The 14,954-nt window shown below is 46.2% G+C and overlaps 1 protein-coding gene across 1 annotated transcript in view; it reads left to right on the forward strand.

Annotated features, from left to right (window-relative positions):
* The window catches only part of LOC102388105 (adhesion G protein-coupled receptor E3-like), a 45,669-nt gene extending 40,016 nt beyond the window's left edge, over positions 1 to 5,653 (forward strand). Inside the window, exons 13-16 of the mRNA XM_014520649.2 lie at positions 715 to 806; positions 2,030 to 2,198; positions 2,913 to 3,020; positions 4,253 to 5,653. Coding sequence (XP_014376135.2) covers positions 715 to 806; positions 2,030 to 2,198; positions 2,913 to 3,020; positions 4,253 to 4,306 — 423 coding nt within the window. The 3' untranslated portion in view covers positions 4,307 to 5,653. The remainder of the gene's footprint in view (positions 1 to 714; positions 807 to 2,029; positions 2,199 to 2,912; positions 3,021 to 4,252) is intronic.
* Positions 5,654 to 14,954: the final 9,301 nt, after the last annotated feature.

Raw genomic sequence — 14,954 nt, forward strand, 5'->3', positions numbered from 1 at the left:
GAGCCCTCAGACCGATTCTCCCTTCACACAAGAAGTACACTGGTATGCCCTGCCAGTCTTCAGTGGAGAATTGGTCCCAGTGGCATTACTCCTGATTTACACCAGGCTGAGAGAGAATAGAATTGGGACCTCTGTATATTTTGTATTCACTCATGGTCATTATAGCCTCATGAATCCATTCTTGGGCCTGTTTTCAAAGGACTTGGGCTGGGCCAGCCTAATGGTGGGACTTCAGGGTAGGGCTGAGGCACCTTGTTCTGTGGTCCGAAATCACTGGCCAAAACCTCCAGCAGAAGTGTCCATCTCCATATCCCGACCCATGAGCCCCCAGCCAGTGTCCTTGGGCTTAAGTCACTGAAGTCGAATCAGGAGCTAGGCCATCGTACAGCTGACTGTGTGCCAGAGCGGGGAGATCAAGTGCACTGTGCTCCTCCAGGTGGGCCGCTTACACAGCTGTGTCTGTGTGGCACCATGGGCAGGCTAATTAGCAGGGAGAAAGTGGCACTTTGCCCTAGTGATATTCATTGGCCTGCTGAAGGCACTGCCCGGATGTGGCTACATTATTTCTTGTTTAAGAAGCAGCCTGCCCCGAGCAGGGCAGCATGTGAGGGCACCTCTTGGGACTACAGTAAGCTTGCTGGGTAGATGTCTCCATGAGAGGCTAGGTCTTCCATTTCATTTAACATTCATCAGACTTTTTTTTTTCTTTTACAGACAAATTTTGGTCTTTTCTGCGTTACTCTGATAATTTTGCAAGGGCACCTTTCCTCCCTCAATACAGAGTTATCTACTGTGAAGAATACCAGGCAAGGTTCAGGGGAGAGAAATTGGGCATCTCTGCATGTTTACCTGGCCCCTTTCAGTGTAGTCAGTCACCACCAAAGCTATGTACTAATCACGTTCCCTTCACGACACCCAGGGGAGGCGTGGAAACACTCAGCCCATCTTACAGGGGTATTATCCAGGGGCCCTGGCAGACATTACACTGATGGTATGGTTAATGTGTTACTCACACTATAAAAAGTAACCCTGCCACACATTCACTCAATTAACTGTGCAATAAAATGAGAAACCAGCCACAAAGATGGTTCCCATATAATGCAGAGCCTCTTTGGGGCTGATTTGCATTGCACCTTAAATTGAATGTGTGGCACCCCAGGCTGCCCCACACCATCCGGACACTTCCCATGCTGACAATTGACCAGTCAGCCAATTGTCAGCACTGGGAGGGGAGCTAGCTCTGGTTAGCTGGGAACACCAGGCTATCCTGTCTTCATGCTAATAATCAGCTGATTATCATCAGGGCACCTCAGAGTATCCAATTGGAGCTGCACAGGGGTCTGCAACTGTGGGTGGGGGAGCTGATCATTCCCCCTGCTCCCCAGACAGCAAGTTCAAAGCTGAGCATTGGGGACTTGCCCCTCTGTGGCACTTGCAGAGCCAGGCAACCACAGCCCTACATGCAGGGCTGCCAATGCTTGACTGTGAACTTCCTAGTTCAGGTGGTCCCAGACTACCTACTCTGGCAATTAGAAAGGGTATCATTGTGATCTGACCCCAGATCCCAACATCATATGTTGTGCTATACATGTGTTGCATGGCATGGCAAGGATGGGTAGGTGTTGAGATCCGGGATCAGATCCCATCATGCTATTAAATGAACATCTGCCAGGGGTCTGAGATGCAGAAAGATCACATGACTTGCTAACAGTCCATAAGGCATACGTAGCAGATCCAGGAACTGAACTGAAGTCTCCTCAAACCACTTCAGTCACTCTCCTTCCTCGATGCTGGGGATTTAACTGACCTGTCTCGTTGCCCCATTACCAACCTGCACACACCTGCAAATCCCATTAGCAGTAGCAGCCTCTTTCACTGATCCTTACTGAACACTGAGGAGGAGCAGGATACATATTCAAGGAGCCCCTACAGCGGGGACCCTGGGGGGAGATTGCTTTCAGATTGCAGCTTGCCCTCCTGTCTGGTGCTATCCCACCCACCTTCACTGCTGATGTTTCCCCTGTTTCAGATTATTGACATTCAAAGCACTGGCTCATCTCTTCATCATGGGCATCACTTGGGTGCTGGGTCTTTTCCAGTTTGGGGTGCTGGCTGATTTCATGGCATACCTCTTCACCATCGTCAACAGCATCCAGGGAGCTTTCATCTTCCTTGTGCACTGCCTGCTCAATAGAAAGGTGATCACCCAGCCCAGAGGCAGCAGCAGAGGCTGGGCCTGAACTTTCCCTGGGGATGACAAGAGGGGTGGGAAAGGGAGAACAATCCAGTGTTGTGAGGCAGAACAAGGACGGATCTCAGGCTCCAACCTTTGCGTGTTTTAAGAGGCTGACACTACTTGAGATGGCGACAGGCCTCCTCTCCTGATTTCAGGAACGTTGGTATGGGGTCCTCCATGGCGTGTTCATACCTTCTAGATCTTCCTGTGATTATTTCAGCAGGAAGGTGGCGGGGAGTGTGACTGAGCTTGATGTGTTTAGGAATTGCTTTATGCATCCCTAAAATTCATCCACCTCTGGGACCACAGTATGAGAGCCGTTCAGCATCATACACTAACTCAACACAGCTGTTGAGCCCTGAGACAACTGGTCTGGATCCTTTGTGGGGAAATTAAGATTGGTCCAGTGAAGCCCAATATCAGCTGAGGATCTAGCCCACAGAATAGAATAAAAGATCGCAGGAGAATAGGACTGGAAGGCGTTACAGATGGTCACCTCATCCAACTCCCCACGCAAGGTGGTCATGCGCAGAATTGGCAATGTTGGGATTTAGTCAGCAGGCCAGGTTGAACACTTTGCTTTTGCTGCGGGACTCTGAGCATCAAGATACAGTCAGGGGTTTATGCTTAATCCATGTCAAGATCCCGTTAGTGACTGTGGGCTTGCATTCCCCAGGTGAGAGAGGAGTATTGGAACTGGTGTAAGAAGTGTCGTCCATATGCAAAAGGAAAGACTTCAATCTCTGAGGTTTCTATGGTCACCCTCCCGTCCAGCGCTATCACGGTAAGACAGCAGAGATTCATGGCTTTAGGGAACCAACAACGATGTTGTAATTTCAATTATTCCACCTCTCTCTCTGTGTTGCTCGTCTGTGGATGTTAAACTTGTGGCCTGCAGGCCGTATCCAACCCAAGGAGCCAGGTCATCCGAGCCAAAGGACTTTTACTCCAGCTCTGGCCATGGTATAGCAGTGTTTCTGCCTCTTGCTAGGACTCTGGTTACTACTGCCACCACGGTATGAGATGGGTTTCTGGCCACAATGGTAGGACTTCCACTTGCTGCTGGGGATGCCTGCATGAGAGTTGGGTTGTGACCTGCAGGCACCTGAAAAGCAGGGAATGTGGCTCTCCAGCCAACCTGAGTTTGATACCCCTGCAGTAGCACTCTCAGTGAGATATTGCAAGCAACACCAAAGCTTGTGCAATTAATCTCTCAGGTGTCTTTGCCAAAGGATAGAGTCTCATGCCAGTAATGCTGGGTCCCAGAGAGTAGGATTAGCTGGTTTCACTGGTGGAGCTGATTGTAAAATTCAGGGGGGAATTTGCAATTTTAGCAGTAAGTTGTCATAATTTTGAAACTTTGCTAAATTTGGGATCAATCTACACAGCATCCCTTATGCTCTCAAGGCCGTGGCCAAAAAAGCCCCACCTACTTGCTCTGCTCTCATGTTTCCCATGTGGAAATGTGGCGGTGGACGTGCTCTGGGACTGCTCTGCTCTCAGTTTGGAAACCCTGGTCTCCAGAGCACCCGAGAGCAGTGCCAGGAGTGTCCCCAGAGCACCTTCACCACTGCATTTCTGGGTTTGGTGCTCACAAGTGGGAGCCACTGGACAAGTCTGTGTTCTTTGACCATAGCCTTGAGAGCATTGCGGTGCAGGGAAGAGATGCCATTGGATACTCAAATGGCTGGTTTAATAAATACATAAGAAAAAGGAACACATGCTATGCAAAAGATTTTGTGCGTGTCCATGACAACTTTCTATAAAAACAAAACAAAAAAATCCATCAAGATTTTCAGGACTTCTGGAAATGTACTTCATCACTGGTCTCAATGGTTGTTCTCTTGCATTCTGAATGCTACAAGTAGCTGTTCAGTGGCACGGGAGACTAGAAAAGCCAGGTGCTCGCTCTGATGTCTGTTCTGTGATGCTTCTATGTAAAAGCTGACCTCAACATTTGACATACCTATTTCAATGGCCTATCTTAAGCTTCATATCCTTTTCTTTCTATTGCAGGACGTTCTGCAAAAGACCTACCCATCTGAGAATAAGAAGATGCAATGGGAGTAATCTCCATGTCTTTTTGCCTTCCCTAGTCTGACGCAGTGGAAGTAGGATGGCAGACTCTGTGTGTCTGATTCCCTTAAAGCTCCTGCATCACCAAAGAATTTCTCTGTTCTCCAACCTTTGAGTGATAATGCCTTGAGATGGTGGATGTAGAGCCATCAGGCAAAGCTATGCGGCTTCATGAGACGGGAGCTATGAAGTCCGGATTCCCCAACCTTTCCCCTGTGCAGAAGGAGTTTAGTTCAGGTTTATCTTGAGGAGGACCTGCATGCATTCCTTACAGCTTAATTCAACCAGGTTCTTCTTGGCCTAATTTTGAACCTTCTCTTGAAATTAGTCCTCTGGTATTTCCTAGACATTTTCCTCAAGGCACGGATTTTAATCCAGAATCAGATTTTCTATGTCTTGACATTCACAGTGATATGTGAGATCTGAGGGGTGGCGGCAGGGATGATCTTTTGTTCTTTGCTTTACAGAATACTTTCTACTTCTCATTTCAGTGCCCATTGCTTTGTTGTTAGTATGTCAGATCTAGGATCCAGGCACTTTCAGTGGGTGATGGACAATAGACAGATACACCACGTGAAGTGTTTCCATTAAAACTGCCCTGGTTTCTATTGCTCGAATACTGAAATTTCCCAGGTCTAAAAAATAATTCCTCATAGTCTGAGAGAGGAAAAAAAGATACTTTCTATAGCTTTATTTGAGAAACCACTTTTGATCATGGAATCAAATTTGTTCCCTGGGGGTAACTGAGGGAGGAGCGGTCACAGCAAGGTTTGTGTGTACAACCATAACTGTGGTATTCCCTGACTTCCATTGGGAGGGCTGGAAGTAGCTTGTCTTGGTGTCACTTTTTGTTTTAAAATGTCAGCAGTGATGAATAGCACCTTACTTCAAGGGAAGTCTCAAAGATGAAGGATGGTCCAGCGAGTGGATGCTAACTCAAGTTCAGTCCCCACCCCATCACAGACTTCCTTTGTGAGCTGGGACAAATCATGAAGCATCTTTCTGCCTCCATCACACACTGTCGCTGTGGATGATGGCACTGCCCTGTCTCACAAGGGTGGTGTTGTCATGAGGTGCTCAGATACTGTGGCAATAGTAACCAGGTAGGGGACAGCTTCTCAGATAATAAGAGCCCCGTAGCAGTGTTCACTTCAGTGGAGCAAAGGCAGTTTACACCCACTGAGGATCTCGTTCAAAGACTTTGCTAGAACTACTTACAGAGTATGGTAGGAAGAGTAAGGGGAATAGACCGTGGGTCTGCGAGGGGGTGGAGAGTATGTTTAGCAGTTGGAAATGGGAAGTGTTTTGTAGCTTATTTTGTATACAAATAAATGTGTGATCAAACGATTCTGAATCATACCTGTTTTCTTTATTTCTTGATAAGAAGGTTATCAACTGTACACCAGAGCAATGGTTTACAGAGATATAATCATGTACTACTAAGATGTTACTATCTACTTAAATAGAATCATAGAATCTACAAAGAAGGACCAGAAGGGACCTGTAAGATCGTAAAGTCCAGTCCCCTGCCACGGGCAGGAGGTAATTGGGCTCAAATGAGCTCAACAGGTGCTTGTCCAACCTTCTCTTGAACACCGAAATATAATTATGGTAAATTGATTACAGGATGGATCATAGCACCCACTGCTGGGTGATGTCTAAACAGACTTGACCAGACCAACCCGGTTGTTTTCCCTGTCAAAGACACTGTAGTACTCCCTGATGAATATATCTCCCAAGATCCACAGGCTCATGTCCGCTTCCTCAAAACTACTAGTGCAGCATTGTTGGTCAAGCTAGATTAGGACAAAAAGAACCCCCCAAAAATAATTGGTTAGTTAGTCTTATTTGTTTCCAAAGGAGTTGGTTCTTTCACTGTAATTCCCAACAGCTTTATTAAGTCAAGTTTTACAGGGCAAAATTCTCCCACTGGCTCCGACTAGAGCAGCAATTGGCAGTATTCGTTAGCAGCCGGCTGGAATGACCCAGCTTGGGTCTGACACAGGCTGGTGCTAGGACCTGGCTGTGGACATTACTTTCTTCCCCTTACTGTGGCACAGCAGAAGCTCCCACTGCCTGGCCATGGCATGGGGAAAGCCCCTCCGCCATCAGAATCCCACCAAAGCCTCCCAGCTCCATGGGCAGGTTCCTGTAGATCCACAGGCCGATCGTAGCCCACAGGCCATAGGTTGCCAACCCCTGTGCTAGTTATTGGAAGAGCCTTAAGGAGCCATTGTGGCTGGAATACCAGCAGGGATTTAAAGCCTTAGAAATATAGCAGAGCAGATCATCAAGCCATCATCATGTCTACTTTCTGCCTCAAGGCAGGGTAAAACTAGATGAAGGTTAGCCTCAATGGATGGTTGTCTAACTTGTTCTTAAAACCATAAACAATGGATATTTCACACCATCTCTAGGTAGTCTGTTCTCATGCATTTTTTTTGGTTAAAGAGTGTTTCCAAATATCTAGCTCAAATCTTCTTTTCTTGGAATTATACCAATTATTTCTTGGCCTGTCTCCCTGAAGAACCTCCTAATACCACCCTCTTGCATATTGAAGAGCTGTCCCCTCTTTGCTAAACTACAAAAGCCCACTTCTTTCAAGTTTTCCCCATAGGTCCTATGTTCTAAACCTCTTAGGGTCTTTGTTGCTCTCGTCTGGACTCTCTGTAGCTTGTCTTCTTGAAGTACAATGTGCAGACCTAGACACAAGACACCTACTGATGCCTCATCACCACTGAGCTGAGCAGAACAACTCCGCTTCCTGTCTTACATAAGATAGTGCTAATACATTCCTCAGGCAGTAGGTCAGACCTCTCCTAGCAAACCTGATACAAAGCCTCCTAATGTCAGTGTTTCTATTGATTTCAGAAGACTTTGGATCAGGCTACTAACTCCTTATCCCCAAAGCCTTCCCTCAAGAATGCTCCTTGCTCTGCTCCCCAAGCCCTTCCCCCTGAGCAGCTGTGCAATGGGAGGGGGCAGCTGAGCTGAGACTGAACCCAGTCCATTTAGCTGTGCCCCACCGTGCTATTGTGTCCCATGAAGAAAGGCTCCATATCATACCTGCTCAGTGTAGGCTGAAGGAGGCAGAGGGAACTGGATCCCATTGATTATGAAGATGATATCAGGCATGCTGGGAATGTCATTGCAGTTGACATTATACCACAGAGGACTGGAAAAAAAGAGAGAATCTAGTTATGAAAGAAACAACATGGTCATTTTACAAGGCAAAAAAAGAGTAGAGGGGGCAGTCTGAGAAGCTAAGTGGTCTGGGGGGTGGGTAGTACTTGGATGGGAGACCACCCTGGAATCCTGTATTTGTAACAAGGAGTCATGGCTGAATGCTTTGAGAAGAGTAAATTATAGAAACCTAATGAGTAGCAAGACTAAATTTGATCCCACCGTCACTGCTGAGAAATAGATGGAACTAGGCAGAGTTTGGATTTAGGTTGTTTGGGCTATAAATTAGGCAGGCATTTGGTTGAAGACAGAATTGGTTTTCTCCAAAGTTCATTCAACCGCAGCCGAGATAATTATTGACTAAAGTTTCGCTCTCCTTACCTTATCTCCATAATTGTGTCCAAATTGCTTAAAGCACATGGCCACTTCAAAGATAATGTAAAGACTTCTAGGGTTGACCTATTGTATTTGGCTCCCTACCTATTAGCATTCTCAGATCAATTAACACCTTGCAAGGCAGAGGTCTGAAAGGGAATTTGAAATAAGCATGTACAAACATTAGCACTCAAAAAGAGTTAAAAAGGAGAATACTTCAAACCTCATATTAGGATGAAGGACATTTTCTATATCAAACAGAATTTCTAGAAGTTTAGACATTTGATATAGACCTCACCAAGTTCCAGGTCTTCACGGGATAGCCATCCCTCTTCACAAGATATGGTACAAGCAGGACTAAAAATGTCAGAAAAGAGGCTCCTAAGAATAGAAGTCTAGCCCACTGCAAAGATTTGTAAACAGCAGGGAAAACCTCTAAGGGCATTTCAAATGAATTCACCATGCCAGCATATATAATGCAAATTTATTGCAATGTAAAAGTTAATTTTCTTTTCACCTACCCCATCAGCCCTAGTCATGTGTACAGCAAGCCTTCCATAAATTGGGATATTGCAAGAACAAGTGGCAGTGATATTGGAGAAAGTGAACTGAAACAGAAACCCAATCCCAAACAGAATCCCTATCTCCTTAAAGTGTGTTAGAGAGCTAAATTAAAAGTGAGACATTCCTGTCCCAGAGCTGCCAACCATGGGGAAAAGATGCCATTTTACATTCCCCTGGTATTTAAATGCCAGAAGAGATTGGTAAATAACTAAGCCTGACCTGTATGATTTTACCTTGTTATCTGTCCATCCCTTTAATGAACTTGTGATCAGTTAAAACAGGAATTTCCAATATCTGATATCTTCTGCCCATTGCTTCTCATATTCTCCTTAATGTTTACCTGATCCTCTTCTTGCTCTGACGAGAGCTGGTTTCTAGACTTCAGAACAAGTACTTGACAAAATAAAATAAGCAATATGTGTATACCTTTGATCTATGTATCTGAAAAGCCACTACAAACACCCGAACAGAGTATGAGACCCTAGCAAGGGTAGCTAGGAGAAAAACCTACGATGGAAGGATAGATAGCAGAGCTCTGAAGGATGACTAGATAACAGACCTCATTCTTATTCATCTGGCCATGCTGCCTCTATGATGGAACAAGCCACACGCATGTGGTTCAGCTAACCTTGCTCTAACATATTGCCCCTCTCTAGAATACAAATCTGTTCTAGATCAAAATCTAGAAACAAATCCCACATCTTAATGCCTGTCACCCCAATTGCTACCTGAGAAGCTATAGTGTAACCATTGAGGGGTGACCAGAGCAGCAGCCCCAGGCAACAACTTGGGGGCAGGAGGCATGGCAAGATTAACAGCTGCTGCCACTGCCAGATGACTGCACCCCTGGTAACCTGTGGTCACCGCTGCCCTGTGCCCTGCTGCTGCCCAGAGCACATAGTTACCCTGGTAGTTGGAAGAACGTCTTCTGTCTGCCCTTCGCTATTACAGAGAACTGAGCTGCAAACAAAGGATCTGATAGCATGTACTGCCACAATGAGATTAGGATATTTGCTGTCTCTTTTTGGTGGCAAGAATGAAACGGGTCAATTTGCAGATACCAGTCCCTGTGGAGATGGTCCAGCTCCCCAGTGTCGCCTGTTATTATCACAGAATCACACCGTAGAGTCAGATGCAAACACTGAAAAAAGTGACCCTCAAGCAAAGGCAACACCATGTAGCCCTTACCCAGCAATATAGGGAACATTAAAAAGGGATTTACATAATTTACATATGTCAATATAAAAAATGCTGATAATAGCAGAAGGCATCAGATTGCCTTTGTTACTTAGAGGAAGGAAAGAAGGAAATGGCTTTAAGGGGGCAGTCCCGCATTATCTGTCACCTGAGGAACTAGGATTGGGTATTGTGATGAACAGTATTTTTTTCTGAATAAGGGACAGGCCTCTGTGGTGGGTTGTTTGCTGTGGCGTTAGAGTCCATAGAGTTTTCCGAGGAAGCAGGAGGGAAGTGGAAAACACAGATTCAGATAAAAATAATCCCCCGAAACACTAACATTTCATAGTCAGGTTCCTAGCTTTGATGAGATGGGTTCTTGAAAAGCTGAAAAGAGAGATGAAAGGGAACTTAAAGCTACCTGAGACTGGGGACGGTCTGCTGTCAGGGTGTGGGACATTGCTCCCTGCCCACAGGAGCTGCCTGCTGCTGGGGCAGGCTTTGCCACTGGAGTTCAGGCAGGCACAATGTCCACTTGCCTTGGCAGCAGGGAGCTCCCAACCACTGCTCTGCAACTGTAAGACTGAGGTTGGGAGAACCTTATCTCCCAGTCTGAGCCCTGTGGTCACAGGACCCATGCTGGGTGAGCCTGACCTCCCAGTGCCAGCTCCGCGGGGCCAGTACGAGGAGATTCTTATATCCCAGTCTGTGGTCATGGAGTTGGTGCTGGGAAACAAGGATCTCCCAGCCTGGGTCTTGCAACCACAGTGCTTGGGCTGGGAGATAAGAAGCTCCTGGCCCTGTGATCGTGGAGCAGGGGTACTTGTCCCCACCCAGGCTCTGGTGGTAGAGCCCACCTGAAGCTGCAGTAGGCAGCTTATGGGGGTAGAGAGCAATCTCCCACCCCCTGCTGCCTGGGAGCACATTTGCTCCTGGTCTGCTCCAGGTCAGGTATGTTACTGTGCAGTTACTTATCATGGGTAAATTTGCATCTGCAGGTAGCAGATTTACTTATGATTATAGCCGAATTCTGCATAGTAAGCATCCCCACATGTAGCCGCAGATGTTTACTTGCAGTCATTAGTTCTACTGTGCAGTAAAGTGTCTCATGTAGACGCACCCGGTGAGGTGAAAGGAGGCAGGGCTTACTGCATGTCAGCTACTTGTGATAAGCGCTCTTGTGTGTGCTATTAGAGTAAGAAAGCTCATCAGTAATAACTCTAGCCTTAATTCATTGAGGCCTAAACCTCTGTGGGTCTATTTTCATTTACTGGGTGGGAAGACTAGGTATATGGCCAGTCACCAAGGACTAGCTGGTCTATGTAAGCTGCATTCTCTTTTGCTTTATGCTACTTTGTATATCCAGGTCCTCCCTTGCACAGGATCTGTACACACCAGAAATTTGTTCAGAAAAATGAGGTTGCAGGACCTGAACGCTCCTGTCACAAAAACATAATGTAAAATAAAGTATTTAAATGGTTCAGTTAAATTCCATCTCGATAGCTTATCTAATTGGCTTCTTAAAATCCATAAATAATATAATTCTTTGATACTACTTGATATCGTTTGGGAATTTGGGGAAGAATTCAAAGATCCCAGCCTGCAGCACCCAAAGCATATTTAACCAGCAACCGAGGTAAGAACTTAAGTGTTTGTGGAGAGCTAAAGACTGGGAAAATACTGTTCTCCCTTCTGACTTAAGCAAATAGCTCAGATCTGGGTTCTTGCAGGTCATTCCAGGCAGGAAGAGAGAATAGTGTTGGAATCAGGTATTTCTTTGATGTGATCTTGCATATTTATAAGGAATCTATAAAGTGCTGTTTTCCTAAACATAGTAGGAGGAATCAGGGAAGAGAAGACAGCTATTTTTCCCCACACTTGCCAGCTTCTTTCAGCCAGCATCCCAACCCAAAAGCACACCCGAGACTTTTCCCAGGTTTTCACTGCCGGTAGCTGTCTCCTTGCTTCTCAGCTGGAGCTGCCGCCCTCACCCAACAGCCCTAAAGAGAGCTCAGCAAGTTTCCTGTACTAGATCAGACATATTCCTGAATGGCCTTGCACATCTCTTGGATATGTAGATCCACTCAAAGTAGTGCTTTAAGTCTGGAGACTATTGCTTGTTAAAAGACCTTAATGAGTTCTTTCAAGATGCTTTAAACTGATGGCTACAGTTAAACCAAGCAGATTTACCCAACCAATAACAGTGCAAGGGAAGGATGACTATATGTAATTCACTGTGCAGTAAAGTGACTCATATAGATGCATCCTGTGAGGTGAAAGGAGGCACACCTGGAGCTAACCATGGTCCCCAACTGGCCAGGGTTGGTGTTCATCTGCTTTCAGTATCTCCAGGTCTAAAGCAGAACCGTTAAGTGATGTGCTGTGGGGCAGGGAACGCCAGAATGGGGTATTGTTAGCTCTAGGACAGTCTCACTGGTAGGCCCACCCAGCTCCCTGACACCAAGAGCCTGGAGCGGTCTACTTCTTGGCTCTCCAGGTCAAGGACAAATCTACTTGGCAGACCTCCCAGATCCAGGGTCACTATACCAGAATTTCTTGCTGTGGCGTAGACCCCTCCAATGGACCGCTACGGTGCCAGAGACATCACTGGGATCCTATCTTGGATCTATCAAAAGTTCATCACGTGTGAGATGGTTCAAAGGAAACATTTTGGGCTTAATGAAATCAGGTTGTCCAGTAATCCTTGCTCATCTAGAACATTTCTGAGGACAACACCAGTGCCCTTCACCATGACAGAGGGCTCCTAAACAGGCCCAGGACACCTGTGGGGACCAGAGTTGGCAAAAGGAAACACTCTGAACTCTAAAAATGCAACCGTTAAGGTGGTCCATGTAAACCGGACTCTGCCCTCTCTCTAATCCTGTGCTGTTCAAGGGGCTTTAGCCAAAATATTTTTTACAATCAGAGCTGGTCGCTGGTTGCAGCCTTTACACCATGTATTTTTTTCCATAGGGAAACAAGATTTAATAAAATCATATTATTTTGGTACAGGTATTTGATGGGGGTTTTTTTCTATAGGCAAAACATTCACACTGACATGGATTTTTCCTTTCCCCTTTGAAATGCACCTTTTACTTTGACATTTAAAAAAAAAAAAAATAATTCCAGTTTCAACTTGGAGAGATTTCCCTTGCTTCACTCAGATACTCCTTGACTCCCCATTTCTACCCCACTTCTTTTCTCTGAGACATGGGGGTTAAGGTAAGTAATGGGTAGAAAGTAGAGTGGGAACATACCCATTCAACTTCAACAAGTGAGTTTCTCTGGGATTCCCTGCTCCAATCTTGTGGCGTCTGCAGGGGCAGATTATCCAGGTCTATTTATCTATTTATTATCCAGATTATCAAGGTCTATTTAAACTCAACCTGACCCACATGAGGTGAGTAGATGCTCTGCCTTTCTGCAGCATCTTTCATTTAAAAGTCTCCCATGACCTGACAATATGGCTTTCATGGTGCTCCCAGGCATGCTGGTCTCAAGCACTCACATCCACCTGTTGCAGCTCCTTGCGTGCCAGACCTGGGATGGGGGTCGGGAACCTGTGCTGAGGGCGACCCCCACGACTGCTCTCAAGCACACCAGAGACAAAGATCTCCAGAGCAGTACAGCTTGCCTGACTCCTTTCTGGGTCTGGCCAAGCAGAGCAGGAGGCTGGGGGGACACTTGAGACAAACACTCCCCATGCTGACAATTGACCAGTCAGCCAATTGTCAGCATTGGGAGGGGAGCCAGCCCCGGCCAGTTGGAAACACCAGGCTGCCCTGTCTTCAAGCTAATAATCAGGTGATTGTCAAAAGGGCAGCTCAGAGTATCCAGAGTTATTTGAAAAAGGCCAGCTCAGAGTATCCAGATGGAGCTGCCCAGGGGTCTGCAACTGTGAGTGGGGGAGCTGATCATTTCCCCCCCTCTCCATACAGAAAGGTCAGATGTGAGCACTGGGAACTTGCCCCTCTGTGGCACTTGCAGAGCCAGGCAACCACAGCCCTACATGCAGGGCTGCCAATGCCTGACTTGGAACTTCCTAGTTCAGGTGATCCCAGACTCTACCTACTCTGGCAATTAGAAAGGGTATCATTGTGATCTGACCCTGGAAAGGGTATCATTGTGATCTGACCCTGGATCCCAACATCATATGTTCTGCTATACACGTGTTGCATGGCATGGCAAGGATGGGCAAGGATCAGACCCCATCGTGCTATTAAATGAACATCTGTTAGGGGTCTGAGATGCAGAAAGATCACATGACTTGCTCACAGTCCACAAGGCATACATAGCAGATCCAGGAACTGAACTGAGGTCTCCTCAAGCCACTACAGCCACTCTCCTCCCTCGATGCTGGGGATTTAACTGACCTGCCTCATTGCCCCATTACCAACCTGCACAGTCTGTGCTCTTTGACCACAGCCTCGAGAGCATTGCAGTGCAGGCAAGACATGCCATTTGGCCACTCAGATGGCTGGCTTAATAAATAAATAAGAAAAAGAACCACATTTTATGCAAAAGGTGTTTGTGCATGTCCATGAACATTTCTATAAAAACAACCAAAACCCATCAAGATTTTGAATGCTATTGGAAACTTCCTTCATCAACGGTCTCAATGGATGTTCTCTTGCATTCTGAATGCTACACGTAGCTGTTCAGTGGCAGGGGAGACTAGAAAAGCCAGGTGCTTGCTCTGATGTCTGTTTTGTGTTTCTATGTAAAAGCTGACCTCAGCATTTGACTGACTAGGTCCCTTAGTACCTACCTGATCATTTCCAGCTTGTGGTTTGTGGCTTGTCCTCATAGTTTGAAAGAGAGAAAAAAGATCATTTCTATTGCTTTATATGAGAAACTGCTTTTGATCATGGAATCAAATCTGTTCCCTGGGGAGTGAGGGAGGAGCGGTCAGAGCAAGGTTTGTGTGTACAACTATAACTGTGGTATTCTTTGACTTCCAAGTGCTTACTTGGGAGGGTTTAAAGTAGCTTTTCTTAGTGTAGCTTTTTGTTTTAAGGTGTCAGCACTGACAATGAATAGTACCTTACTTCAAGGGAAGTCTCAAAGATGAAGGATGGTCCAGCAAGTGGATGCTAACTCAAGTTCAGTCCCCACCCCATCACAGACTTCCTTTGTGAGCTGGGACAAGTCATGAAGCATCTTTCTGCCTCCATCACACTCTGTAGCTGTGGATGATGGCACTGCCCTGTCTCACAAGAGTGGTGTTGTCATGAGGTGCTCAGATACTGTGGCAATTGTAACCAGGTAGGGGACAGCTTCTCAGATAATAAGAGCTACATAGCAGCATTCATTTCAATGAAGCAATGGCAGCTTACACCCAAGG

Source organism: Alligator sinensis, unplaced genomic scaffold (assembly GCF_000455745.1).
Source record: "Alligator sinensis unplaced genomic scaffold, ASM45574v1 scaffold872_3, whole genome shotgun sequence".
In the NCBI taxonomy this organism is placed as follows: domain Eukaryota; kingdom Metazoa; phylum Chordata; order Crocodylia; family Alligatoridae; genus Alligator; species Alligator sinensis.